The 13,076-nt window shown below is 42.9% G+C and overlaps 1 protein-coding gene across 7 annotated transcripts in view; it reads right to left on the reverse strand.

The window, feature by feature from the left end:
* Window positions 1-9,827: 9,827 nt before the first annotated feature.
* Window positions 9,828-13,076, reverse strand: part of LOC131526007 (CMP-N-acetylneuraminate-beta-galactosamide-alpha-2,3-sialyltransferase 2-like) — a 29,905-nt gene continuing 26,656 nt past the window's right edge. For all 7 annotated transcript variants that reach the window (XM_058754057.1, XM_058754058.1, XM_058754060.1 and 4 more), the window contains 3 exons: window positions 11,646-11,691; window positions 11,099-11,224; window positions 9,828-11,000 (listed from right to left, as the gene is read on the reverse strand). In XM_058754057.1, the coding sequence (XP_058610040.1) occupies window positions 10,833-11,000; window positions 11,099-11,224; window positions 11,646-11,691 (340 nt within the window). In that variant the 3' untranslated portion in view covers window positions 9,828-10,832. The remainder of the gene's footprint in view (window positions 11,001-11,098; window positions 11,225-11,645; window positions 11,692-13,076) is intronic.

The following is a 13,076-nucleotide window of genomic DNA, read 5'->3' on the forward strand; positions in this document are numbered from 1 at the left end:
CGTTGTGTACTAACCTGACTCTCTTCTGCTCTACTTACCTGCCAGTTTCTCTAGCGATCATCCCCTGTTCTCTTCAGCTCCACCGTTCCCTCATTCTCCGGATCTCCACAGTTCTCCTGAGAGGAACACAGGAAAGGATTCTGCTCACAGACCAGACCCTCGTAACCTGTTCTCTGTGTTTACCCACGTTGACTCTCTGCCTTGCTCTTCACCCCCCGCCTGTGCCAATTAAACATACTGTTTGTGCACTTACGTCTGTGTCCTCTCGTCTGTGTGCTGACAGAATACCAGACCCGCAAACCCAGACCGGGGATGGAATCCCAGAGCCCCGCTGCAGCGGACTTCCTCGGAGAGCTCGTCAGCACTCTTCGAGCCACACTCATCCCGGTCCGCCAACCTCCATCTGCCTCAGCCAGTCCCATGACCCTTCCTGCTCAGTATTCGGGTGAGGCGGTGGAATGTGGCGGTTTCATGCTTCAACTCTCTCTCTTTATCGAGATGCAGCTCCAGAGGTTTGTCACGGAGAGGTCGAAGGTGGCGTTCCTCATATCGCTGCTCACCAGACAAGCACTGCTCTGGGCACGAGCTATTTGGGATTCCCAGAGCACATTAATTAACTCCTTCGATGCCTTCAAAGCTCATTTCAAACAAGTCTTCGGCCAAACCACCGGCTCTCTATTGGTCGCCGACCAGCTCCTTCGCCACTGTCAGGGCTCAGCATCAACAGATGACTATACCCTGCAGTTCCGCACGCTGGCGGCCTCTAGTGGATGGAATGAGGCGGCTTTGCTGGCGGTCTACCGTCAGGGTCTCAATCCCCAGATCCGAGCCCTGATGGTCATATATGATGACACCGCCGGCCTAGAGATCTTCATGCAAAAGGCTATGAAAATATCCCAACGCCTCACTGCCTGCCAACTAGGTGAAACCGCTCCTTCACCAGTCTCACCCGTAGCCTTTCCTCCAGTACCAGAACCCATGGTAGTGGATTCCTTTCGTCTCTCACGCACAGAACAAGCTTGACGGCTCGCCTCAGGTCTGTGTCTCTACTGTGGAGCTCAGGACACATCATCCAGACGTGTCCTTCACGTCCCCCACGCCCATTGGTGAGTACTCTCCAGGTCGAACCAGAGATCTCTACATTACCCCCAAGGGCCGAGTCTACCCCCTGTCCATCCCGGAGCGCAAGGCAATGGAGGACTACATCAAGGAGGCTCTCCGACAAGGATTCATTCATCCTTCCACCTCTTCAGCGGCCTCAAGCTTCTTCTTTGTGGGGAAAAAGGATGGAAGCCTCCGGCCGTGTATAGTTTACCGAGCCCTGAATGAACACACCGTCAAGCTCCCCTATCCACTTCCCCTGGTCCCGGCCGCCCTCGAAGAACTCTGTGGGGCCCACATCTTCTCGAAGCTGGACCTGCGGAGTGCGTATAACCTCGTTCGAATCCGGGAGGACGACGAGTGGAAGACAGCGTTCATCACCCCTGCTGGTCACTATGAATATCTGGTCATATAATCTATCAAGGAGCTCCAGCGATTCTTGGGTTTTGCCAACTTTTACCGAAGATTTATCAAGAACTTCAGCCCCCCTTACGTCTATGCTCCAGTGCAAACCCAAATCGCTATCATGGAACCCCGAAGCTCAGGCCGCCCTCAAGAGGCTCAAGGAGACCTTCTGCACTGCTCCCCTCCTCTCTCATCCGGATCCCCAACTCCCTTTCGTGGTGGAAGTGGACGCCTCCACCACCGGTGTGGGAGCAGTGCTGTCACAACACTATGGAGAGCCTCCCCGCCTCCATCTTTGCACTTACTTTTCCAGGAAACTTACCCTGGCAGAGCAGAACTATGACATCGGCAACTGCTAGCCATTAAGCTCGCATTGGAGGAGTGGCGACATTGGCTGGAGGGAGCTCCACACCCCTTCGAGGTCATTACGGACTATAGACGGTTTCATCTGGCGCACGCGCCTGGACCGAAGTTAACTTCCGGTCTGTGTTTGTTTATCGGTCTTGTTAGTGGCGCCGGCTACAAACACAGTTAAAGTTAAGGTGATGAGTAATGAAGTTGGGCTCAGGTTGTTGTGCTGTGGGATGTGCTGTACATTTATTTATTTGTGGCAACCCGCTACAATATCAAAACTGACCGATTTTCTTGCTTCGTTGAATATGAGCACGTAATGCACGTTTAAAATCAAAACGAGGTGCAGGTGTTTTTATATCACTTTATTTCTGAAGGACAACTGTCTTTAGAAAATGTTCGATGTCATTTTCATTTAATCTAGTTATATGCCTGATAAAGCAGCGTTTGTAAGCTCAGCGCTGCTTTGTGTAACGTACAGCCCAACAGCCGTTTCCGGGAAAACCTCTAGTTCTCCCGCTTTCAAAGTGCCTCCTGCTGGCAGAGAATAAATTTGCATTTTTAAAAAGTCCGTCCAAGTAGTTATCGCTGCATCTCAGTCCGTCTGATTTACGCAGCAAACATATTTTGCTTGTTATCAAAACATAATCTACTCTAGAGGGACTTAGCTGTTGTTACTGATTGTATTTGGATGTCTACCGGAAGTTAAGTTAGGGCCACAAAAGCGCGCATGCGTAGTAACGTTTGTTTATGTTGTTGCCGTTGAAACCGTCTATAAGAACCTCGAGTACATCCGCAGTGCCAAGAGGCTGAACTCCCACCAGGCCCGCTGGGCCCTCTTCTTTACCCGGTTCCTGTTCATGATCACCTACTGACCTGGAGACAAGAACGTCAAGGCGGATTCCCTCTCTCGCATCCATTCTCCAGATGAAGCTCTTCCTTCTGAGCCTATCCTCCCTCAAGCCCTCATCGTCAGCCCCATCCAGTGGGATCTGGAGGATCAGATCCGTGTTGCCACCCTCTCCGAGCCTGCTCCGCCGGGAGGCCCAGAAGGGAAGACTTGCATCCCATCCACCCTGCGGCCAACCCTTCTGGGCTTAGTACATTCTTCTCCGGGATCTGGACATCCAGGTAGCCAGCGTACTCTCTCACTCCTACAAGCTCGGTACTGGTGGCCCAGTATGGCCCGAGAGGTCTTCCAGTATGTTCGCAGTTGCTCAGTCTGTGCCATCACTAAGACTCCACATCATCTCCCTGCGGGCAAACTCACGCCCCTGCCTGTCCCACGTCGGAGTCGACTTTGTGACTGATCTCCCTAACTCTGAGGGGTTTACCTGCATTCTCGTCGCAGTGGATCGATTTTCCAAGGCATGCAGGTTGATTCCCCTCAAGGGTCTCCCCACGGCTCTCGAGACAGCCGAATCACTGTTCCAGCACGTCTTCCGAAACTTTGGTATCCCAGAGGATATCGTCTTCGACCGTGGGCCCCAGTTCATCTCGTGGGTTTGGAAGGCCTTCTTCAAACTCCTGGGCGTCTCAGTTAGCCTTTCCTCTGGTTATCACCCCTAAACCAACGGCCAGACTGAGTGGAAGATCCAGGAGATCAGGAGATACCTCCGGACATACTGCCACTCCAACCAGCACAGCTGGAGCCGTTTCCTCCCCTGGGCCGAGTATGCACAGAACTCCCTTAAACAAACCACCACCACCACCACCGGCCTCACCCCATTCCAGTGCATACTCGGTTTCCTACCCCCTCTATTCCCCTGGACCGAAGAACCCTCCGATGTTCCAGCTGTGGACCACTGGTTCCGAGCAAGCGAGAGAGTTTGGGACTCGGCTCATATCCACCTCCAACAGGCAGTACAGAGACATTAGGCCTTTGCAGATGCCCGCCGGTCCAACGCCCCCATCTATCGCCCAGGAGATGAGGTTTGGCTCTCGACCCGGGATCTGCGTCCCCGTTATATTGGTCCCTTCACGATCATGAGGCAGATCAATGAGGTCACCTTTCACCTACAACTCCCAGGATCGTATCCATCCTGTGTTCCATGTCTCACTCCTTAAACCCTTCTCTCCCTCAGCTCCAGATCCCAATGAACTGGCCGTATCTCTTCCTCCCGAGGTCCTGGCAGAACCCACTATCTACCAAGTGCGGAATATCATGGACTCTCGACGTCAAGGTGGTCACCTGGAGTACTTCATTGATTGGGAGGGATATGGGCCCGAAGAACGGTCATGGGTAACCAGGGACGATGTGTTAGATTCCTCCCTTCTAGCGGAATTCCACCAGAACCACCCTGACTGCCCTGCTCCCAGAGGCCGTGGCCGCCCCCGTCGTCGCCCCAGGGCATCAGGAGCCGCCCCTGGGGGAGGGGGTACTGTCAGAGAGTCACAGTCACCACCAATCACGCTCACCAGATCACAATCACCTGAGTACTAACCACCGCCACCTGTCACCACTCAGCCCGAGCACTATATGAATGCACTCCTCCCGCACAGGCACTGTCTGGTATTGAACATTCGTTGTGTACTAACCTGACTCTCTTCTGCTCTACTTACCTGCCAGTTTCTCTAGCGATCATCCCCCGTTCTCTTCAGCTCCAGTGCTCCACCGTTCCCTCATTCTCAGGATCTCCACAGTTCTCCTGGGAGGAACACAGGAATGGATTCTGCTCACAGAGCAGACCCTCATAACCTGTTCTCTGTTTACCCACCTTGACTCTCTGCCTTGCTCTTCACCCCCCGCCTGTGCCAATTAAACATACTGTTTGTGCACTTACATCTGTGTCCTCTTGTCTGTGTGCTGACATTGAGTGCCATACACAAAATGGGTGATGAAATTTAAGACAAATTAGTGTGGTCAAGGGAAATCTTTCATATCATTCTTATTTGACGTTCAATATCTCATGAAAGAAATAAGGTAAGAGAAAAATAATTTTTTGGTGATGTTCATCTACATGTTTGCTGTATGTGAATTATATGGCTTTGGTATGTATTTGGTTTTCTAAATAAATTTTGTGGTGATATCATGAAGTAATCAAAAGTTACAGCATTTGGAACCAAAGTAGCCCTTCTGTTAGCACTTGGCAGTTTTTAAATTGTTGTTTTGAATTTGAAGTTATGCCTCACTCAAGTTTAGTTAAAGCCCCAAACAATTATACTTGTTTTATTCTACTCGATGAGACCTTTCAAATGACATATGACACATGATTGTCTGAACTGTATGATGAGTACATTGTCTCACGGAACAGAAACTCAAGATCCAATTGTGAGTGAATAAATAGTCTTTATTAGACAACTCCAAAAACACAGCCACAGTAGAAGTGTCGATAATCCGGTTGTGCAGAGTCTCCAGCTCAGGCAGAGAAAAACACTCCAACCAGTCCACACCTTCCAGGAATAAGGAACAGCAACCAGGAGAAGACCGACTCAGGAACTAGAAGGACTGACAGAGAGCGAGACAGGACATGAACAACAACAATCTGACAACACACCACAGAAACGCCAGCCAGATATAGGCAGCACAGACGAGCTACACCTGTGAGTGCTCTGATTACCTCGTCAGGTGCACGGTAACTAGGCAACACTGACAAGCACAACGAGCAGACCTACACACCCACACACACACACAGACCCATGAAACGTGACATGCAAGGCACAATTTTTTTGTTTTCATAAATTATGAAAACATTTTTTTAAATGTTTTTTTAAATCCGCCGGTGGTACACTCCGGTTTAGAAGAACTATAGGTAGCACTGGTTTGGAATTGATCAAAATGGTGGGACGCATTCGAAAGCTGAATTTCTAAGCTTTAAAATGATACCTTATTATTTATTATTTTAAAAAGTTATATAAAAGATACAGAAACATTATAGGTTTTACATTCTACAAGTGTTCAATAGAGCTCTCCAACTGATTTCTTCAATTCATGGGTTTAGGTATTATTTACACAAGAAAGACACAGTGGATTGTTTGACTCATTTCAATCCTGAGAATCATAAATAATGATACGTAAATAATGATATGCCATTTTCCACGATCGGAGCATGTTCCATGAAATGATAAGATTAAAAAAAAATCATGAGAATATTAATGTGCGCATTTGGAGTTTTATGCGTTATAATTCCATGACGAACATCATGAAATTCATTGGATAACTGGCCACTTTAGACTCACAGCCACATTAGCCAGTGCTCACTGTGCCACATCTTTGCCAAAACTGGCCCAGATACATTTTAATATACCTGGGCCACATTTGCTGCAACATATGTGGACCACATTTAGTTTACACCCTGATTAGCCTTTGTCGATTGTGCCACATTTTTGCCAAAGGTGTACAACATTTGGTTGGCACTATTTGGGGCATATTTACTATTTACCACATGGGCCACTTTAGGGTCACATTCAGATTACACATTGCCACAGAGGCCTACATGTGATTTGATACTTTTGGGCCATTTTTGCTATTTTACATTTTACATGTGGGCAATAAGAAGGCCAGCAGTGCTGTGTAATTATCTTAAGTGGCCCACATCTGCATGCTATCTGGGATCAATATATTATTTTCATATGGGTCTGGGGTTGACTTCTTGTACAAAAACTTGCTCCAGTTTATTCAAAGCCCCAAACAATTATGCTTGTTTTATTCTACTCGGATGAGACCTTTCAAATGACACGACACATGGCTATCTGAGCTGTATGATGTTTTTGACATATCAGAGTAGCCTACATGGCCCAAAAAACATATTTTGTATATTATGAAAAACAAAATGGTAATTTATCAGCAAATAACTTGGCACTACTTTGGAGTTAAACAAAGTGGTGTTGTGAACTTTTATCTTCTACGAAGCAGAGACCAGGAGACATTGGGATATCTTTCATCCAGAAGTTACTCTTTATTGAGAACTCGCTGCGCGTCGCTGTAGTCATCCAAGTCTCAACTAAAAAGCAGTGATACATTGTAGTGTATATACATTTAGGGGGCAGTGCTTAGGAATGGAAACCAAGCACCTGGGTGACAACCTTAAGGCATGCAAATGAAGTATTCAGGTATAGCATCCTGCCTGATTTAATCACTCCTAATCCAATCAGCCTAACTACCCAAAGACTGAGGCCGGGGCCCCTAGAGCCATTACAAACAAAAGGCAAGAGTCTCCGTCTTCAATTCCCCAAACTCCACTCACCTCATTATTGTTTGATTTGCCCCAGCTGTGTTCCTGATTGCTGTCCCTTCTTAAGCTCCCTGTGTTTTCTGTTCTGCTCGCGTTTGTCTCACTTTTGTGCCAGGTATGCCTGTTACCTATGTCTGCCCTGTGCCTTGTGTATGTCTTGTTTTCAGTGGTTGTGTTATTCTGGCGTTTTCCCCTTCGGGGTGGTTTCAGTTGTGTTTGTGTTTATTTTTATAATTTGTAAATAAAGAAGATTCCTTTTGCCAGCACTTGAGTCTTCGTTCCTCCCACCCGTGACACATGCATTGTAAAGCTTTCAAATGATTTCATTTTTTGTTGATCAAGGCAGTGGTTTGAAAATATGATTAGTAATATTTTTGCGGAGGGGGGGTGTCCCGCCCGCGGTACACTCCGGTTTAGAGGGACCGCTCAGCCCTCGTTAAGAGTTGCTCAAAATTCATTCATACATTACTTAAAAAGCTGAGATTCTAAGCTTTAAAATGAGACCTATTTTGTGTTATTCCATTCAGGTGTTGCTTAGTAATTTGATTATGAATTATTTGGTGCAGGAGGATGTTAAATAACACAATTATCCTTCATGTATTCAGTCTCATTTTATTAACCAATGTCTTTGCTGCTGACCTTTGATCCAGAATGGCATTACAGCTGAAAGGCTTTTTTTGAGCTATACAGATATGAATTGACATTTCCTTCAGACCGAAGCTTATTCCTTTCACTTTTGGTGTGAACAGGCTTTTACATTTGCTAAGAGCTTTTTAAATTAAAAACAAGCAAGCCCAGCCCAGATGACATAAAAAGTAACTAAGTAATGCAATTCCCAAGTCTGCTGCTCAGCGCCCTCTAGTCCAGTGGTCCCAAATCTGTTGGTTTCAAGTCCAGTGGTTCTAGCACCTTCTGGTCCAGTGGCCCCAAGTCCATTGGTCCCAGCACTCTATAGTTTAGTGGTCCCGAGTCAAATGGTCACAGCACTCCTAAGTATGGTGGTCTCAGCACTCCCAAGTCTGGGATTCAAAATCGGTCCTTTGTATCCAACATGAAGGATTAGTGCATGTAGATATGACCACAAACATAATTTTTTTAAGTGAATGAAAGGCAATAATAAGCCAGGCCCAGCCCCAGGACGCACGACTTGGAGGGGCTTTTATATGGGGGGGCCTAACGGGGAAGGGGGGGAAGGTGTTGTTGCGGTTGGTTTCTAGTAAACGCATAAAAAAGGAATATTTTGGGTAACACTTTACTATAATTCACTAACAATTAAATTAAACAGAAAAGCAAGCAGGTGCATGATTTGGCATGGCAGCCAATACAAATAATTAATAACCGATCTTGATCTATATAGTGTAGTAGTTAGCTATCTCTGTGTCATACGTGGTCGCTTGTCAAGCATGAAGAACAAGTTTTATTTAACTCTGAATATATTATCGTATACTACGGTGCCTGGGAGGGGCCGTCTTCGGTTCACTTAGTTTTGTCATGGCCATGAGATATTAATTTGTGGGAACGTCATATCAACTCGTGGGAACGTGATATTATGTCGTGGCCACGAGATCCTTTTATCGAGGTAACGACATCCTTATGTCGTGGCCTCGAGATGCTATGTTGAGGGAAGGACATAATATCACGTTCCCACAAGTTAATATGACGTTCCCACAAATTAATATCTCGTGGCCACAACAAAACTAAGTGAACCAAAGACGGCCCCTCCCGGGCACTGTAGTATACAGCATGCAAAGAGCGCTCCTTTTAAATTTATTAAAACCTGTCACTCATTCATCACGATCTTACAAAGTTCCGTTTTAACCAATGAATGTGACCACAATGAAACTTTTTTTTTTTTAATGAAGTTACGAGCATGATAGAACTCGGTGCTGGACAAAAAGCGGTGAGTGCGTGTATTCCAACCTAAAAACCTCTGATTGGCCATTGCATTGTAGAAATCAACAAACAGGTCTGTGACTGGCTACTTTGCTCCCCTCTGCGAAAATACATTGTAAAATCATTTGACGCTTTCCAACGCAGAAGATACACTGGATTGTTTTCCAAATCTATTTCGTTATGCTATTATTACGAAGAAAACCGGGACCAGGAGTTATTGGCAGTTTTTCCATCTAAAAGCAATCAGTTAGACTATTTTACACTATGAGTTAGACTATTATACATGCTAAACTAAAATCTGCCCCCGGTGCCGGGCCTTTAATAAGCAATATGCATTCACACAAATAACCTTATCTGAATATTTCATTGATATACGTGACAGTTAGTTAGAAAAGAAATGCATAGTGACGTGATTGCATGATAGTGTAAGGAACTGATGAGTATTTTTTTTTAAAACCAGTACAGTGAAATGAAAACCAGTTTTCGGAAAGGAATCTGACTAGTCCCTTAGGTTCTTCCCTTGTCATCAGTGCTCGCAGGCATGGCAGCTGCCATGTGGTATGTGTGGGTCACACACACTTCCTCATCTGAGGACGCGCCTGTTCTGATGTTAGTCTGATTTTAGTTTGTATTTGGTTTGGTTCCTATTTCATCCAATTTCCTCATTCCCTGATCGTTATCACCTTTGTCTTGTTTGTATAATTAGCTCTTGTCAGTTCTTTGTGTGTTGTTTGTTTTCGTAACTTATTCTGCATTTGGATCAAACTGTTCCTCATTTCTAAACAATTCTGGTGTGACACACCAGCAAGATCATGAAAGAGTCATGCAGGTAAAAGTATTACCATTAAGAGACCGTTCAGTCAAAATGGAAAATTACTAACTATCCAGTTGATGAACTGCTGTTTTCTCTGTTTATTCAGTGACAACAGAACAATGAAGACTGAGATTTAAATAAGAATGTCTTTGACAGCAAAACAAATGTTTATAACTCACATACAGTATGTCATCATGCAGATTTCACAATGCCTCTTGTGAAGATTGCTGCTTCATCTTCAGAATTTAACAGAGTATTAAAGAATGTATGAATACATATGGTTTAATAGTGCAATCCTATTATTGATCATGTGAAAGTAAAACACCAAAATGAAAGGACTGGAGGAGAAACAATTATATGTATGTGCATTTAATATGTTGCCTTGAGTATATCACAGTTTTCATTTAAAAATTTGGTCACACTTTATATTAGGTGGCCTTAACTACTATGTACTCGAAAAATAGGTACAATGTACTTATTGTATTGCAAAAAACTTTTACTGCTATTGAGGTGGGATACGGGTAAGGTTAGGGACAGGTTTGGTGGTATGGGTAAGTTTAAGGGTGGGTTAAGGTGTAAGTGATGGGTCACCAGAGTAATTAAAAATGTAATTACAGAAATTAATTACAGATGCAACTACATACAGGTATTTTTAAAAATATAAGTACAATGTAAAAACATGTATGTACACAATAAGTGCATTGTATCAAATTATTAATTTAAATGTAAGTACATTGTAGTTAAGGCCACCTAATGTAAAGTGGGACCAAAAATTTTACATTTACATTACAAATCAAAAGTTAACATTACATTAAATTAAATTAAAAATGTCCTTTTTAATTAAAAATGGCTTGCTTGTGCACACAAACACACCCAACTGATAGATGCAAAATCATAAAATCAATATCATTGCTATCAATATCATTGCTATTTTTTTTTTAAGTTTAAAAAAAACACACACAAAAGCTTTCTGAGCCAAAACATTTGAACCGAAGTGTACATTTTGAAAAAAGAGTAAATTAATATAATATATATATTTATCATAAAAAGTTAATATCAATAAATAATTGTATTACTTAATGTCATTATCCTTTTCACCACCCCATGTATAGATCAATCAGCCTCCTTTCGTGAAGTTCTAAGATGGTTTCATGCTCAATCCCGCCACTGTGTTTACCAGTGCGTTTGAAAGACTTGGGTGTTTTTTCAAAATAGTGGTGCCAGGTGCCTTTACTGTTCGCACCAAAGCCAAACACATTGACCTAAGCAAAGTAAAACAAACAAACAAAAAACACATCAGCAAAAAGTAACGTTAGTGCAGAGCACACAAACCCCAGAAAGTAACTGCTAAAAGCTTTACCTCATCACAAATGTGCATGGCGAATATTAGCACAAGAAAACCCGTAGATGGATAAGATCTTCGAGACTTAATGTGCAGCCACGTTTTGTGCACATAATGCATGAAAGCAGGGTGCATAACCATCACCTGAAAGAATGAGAAGACAATTATAAGCCACTTTAGAAATTACAATGGGGTTTAAAAGAGTCTGAGAAAATCTGGGACTCTGAACCTGATAATAAACATAAGTTTTAGGATTCTTAATACCTTTTAAACAAAGAAATGTTAAGATGTAAAATGAAACATTTCTACACAAGTGTTTACAGCATCAAGTATTACAGTATTATGGTGATGCTAAAAGGTTCCCATTGAATGTATTGTACAATTATCTCATGCCTAATCTGTGTATCATAACATTGGTCTCCATAGCTGTTAGGTCTCCTTGGTGAAGTTTGAAAAGACAAAGTGCACTTTCTTCGGCCCAATTATGTCAATTCAAAGGTCTTTAAATTAACTCTTTTATTGAAAGGTTTATTGTTAAAAATAAAACTGAAGATGCTGATCTTACTTTGTCCTTGTTGGCTTGTAGCTTGTCTATAACCTTAAACCGTGTTCTGTTGAGTAATACAATAAAAGAAAAAGGGTCAAAACAATTCAAGAATTCATTGACGATAAAATATATCAACACGTCATTCAAAATATGACATACGAAACCAATGTCCCAATCACATTTCACCTCTAAATCAAAAGAAAGACATTTTGTTTTTATAAATATAAATAAAAAAATTAATAAATTTTATATATATATATATATATATATATATATATATATACTGTATATAATTGGAGGAAAGGTTAAGGAACTATTACAGCTCTTTAATGCGTAGCAAATTAGCTCAAAGGGAAATATATATAAATAATTACAATTAATTATAATTAATTACAATTATTTATATCAGCTGCCAGTAGTAACTGTAGCAAAATTAATATTTCATCAATATTAATGAACATTATTAATTTCATATCAACTCTAAGAAAGGATATTTTTGTGGCCACAGAAAATAACCTTCTTACAGCATTAACGCATTAGAGCATGTAGCTTGATCCGAATCGAAAAAGGGACATTATTCACAAAGCAGTGACAGAATCAGAAACTCATGTAATTTGTGCACAAGGGTTTTAATAGCTAAGCGCTAACACATAACTAGTCTAAACAAACAACCAATGGAGGTCTACACTTTCAGAGGGAAAGTTAACGACTCTTTGTCTTCGAGCATGGTAATTTGCATGTGTAACTGGATTGGGTGTTTATGAAAAACTACTAAAGATTCTTAGAACACTAATATGTTGCATAGGTATCAACATATACTATACACTCTCATCTCTGATTCTAAGTGTTCCATTTGCATTTGGAAGTTGTTGCTGTGAGCCCACATCATGAGGTCAAAGGATCTCTCCAAGTGAAATAGACAATTGTTAGGTTTCAAAAACAAAACAAATCCATCAGAGAGAAGCAGGAATATTAGGAGTGGCCAAATTAACAGTTTGGTACATTCTGAGAAAGAAATGACGCACTAGTGAGCTCAGCAACATAAAAGGCCTGGACATCCACGGAGGACAACAGTGGTGGATGATCGGAGAATCCTCTCCATGGTAAAAAAAAAAACCCTTTCACAACATCCAGCCAAGTGAAGAACACTCTCCAGGACCTAGACCTGTCATTGTCAAAGTCTACAATCAAGAGAGGACTTCACGAGAGCAAATACAGAGGGTTCACCACAAGGTGCACACAAGGCCAGATTAGACTTTTCCAAAAAATATCTAATAAAAGCCAGACCATTTCTGGAAAAGCATTCTTTGGACGGCTGAAATTAAGATCAATCTATACCAGAATGGCAGGAAGAAAAAACAGCTCACGATTCAAAGCATACAACACAATCTGTGAAACATGGTGGAGCAGTGTGCTGGCATGAGCATGCATGGCTTCCAGTGGCACTGG

The sequence above is a fragment of the Onychostoma macrolepis genome, chromosome 19, assembly GCF_012432095.1.
Source record: "Onychostoma macrolepis isolate SWU-2019 chromosome 19, ASM1243209v1, whole genome shotgun sequence".
Taxonomy (NCBI): Eukaryota; Metazoa; Chordata; class Actinopteri; order Cypriniformes; family Cyprinidae; genus Onychostoma; species Onychostoma macrolepis.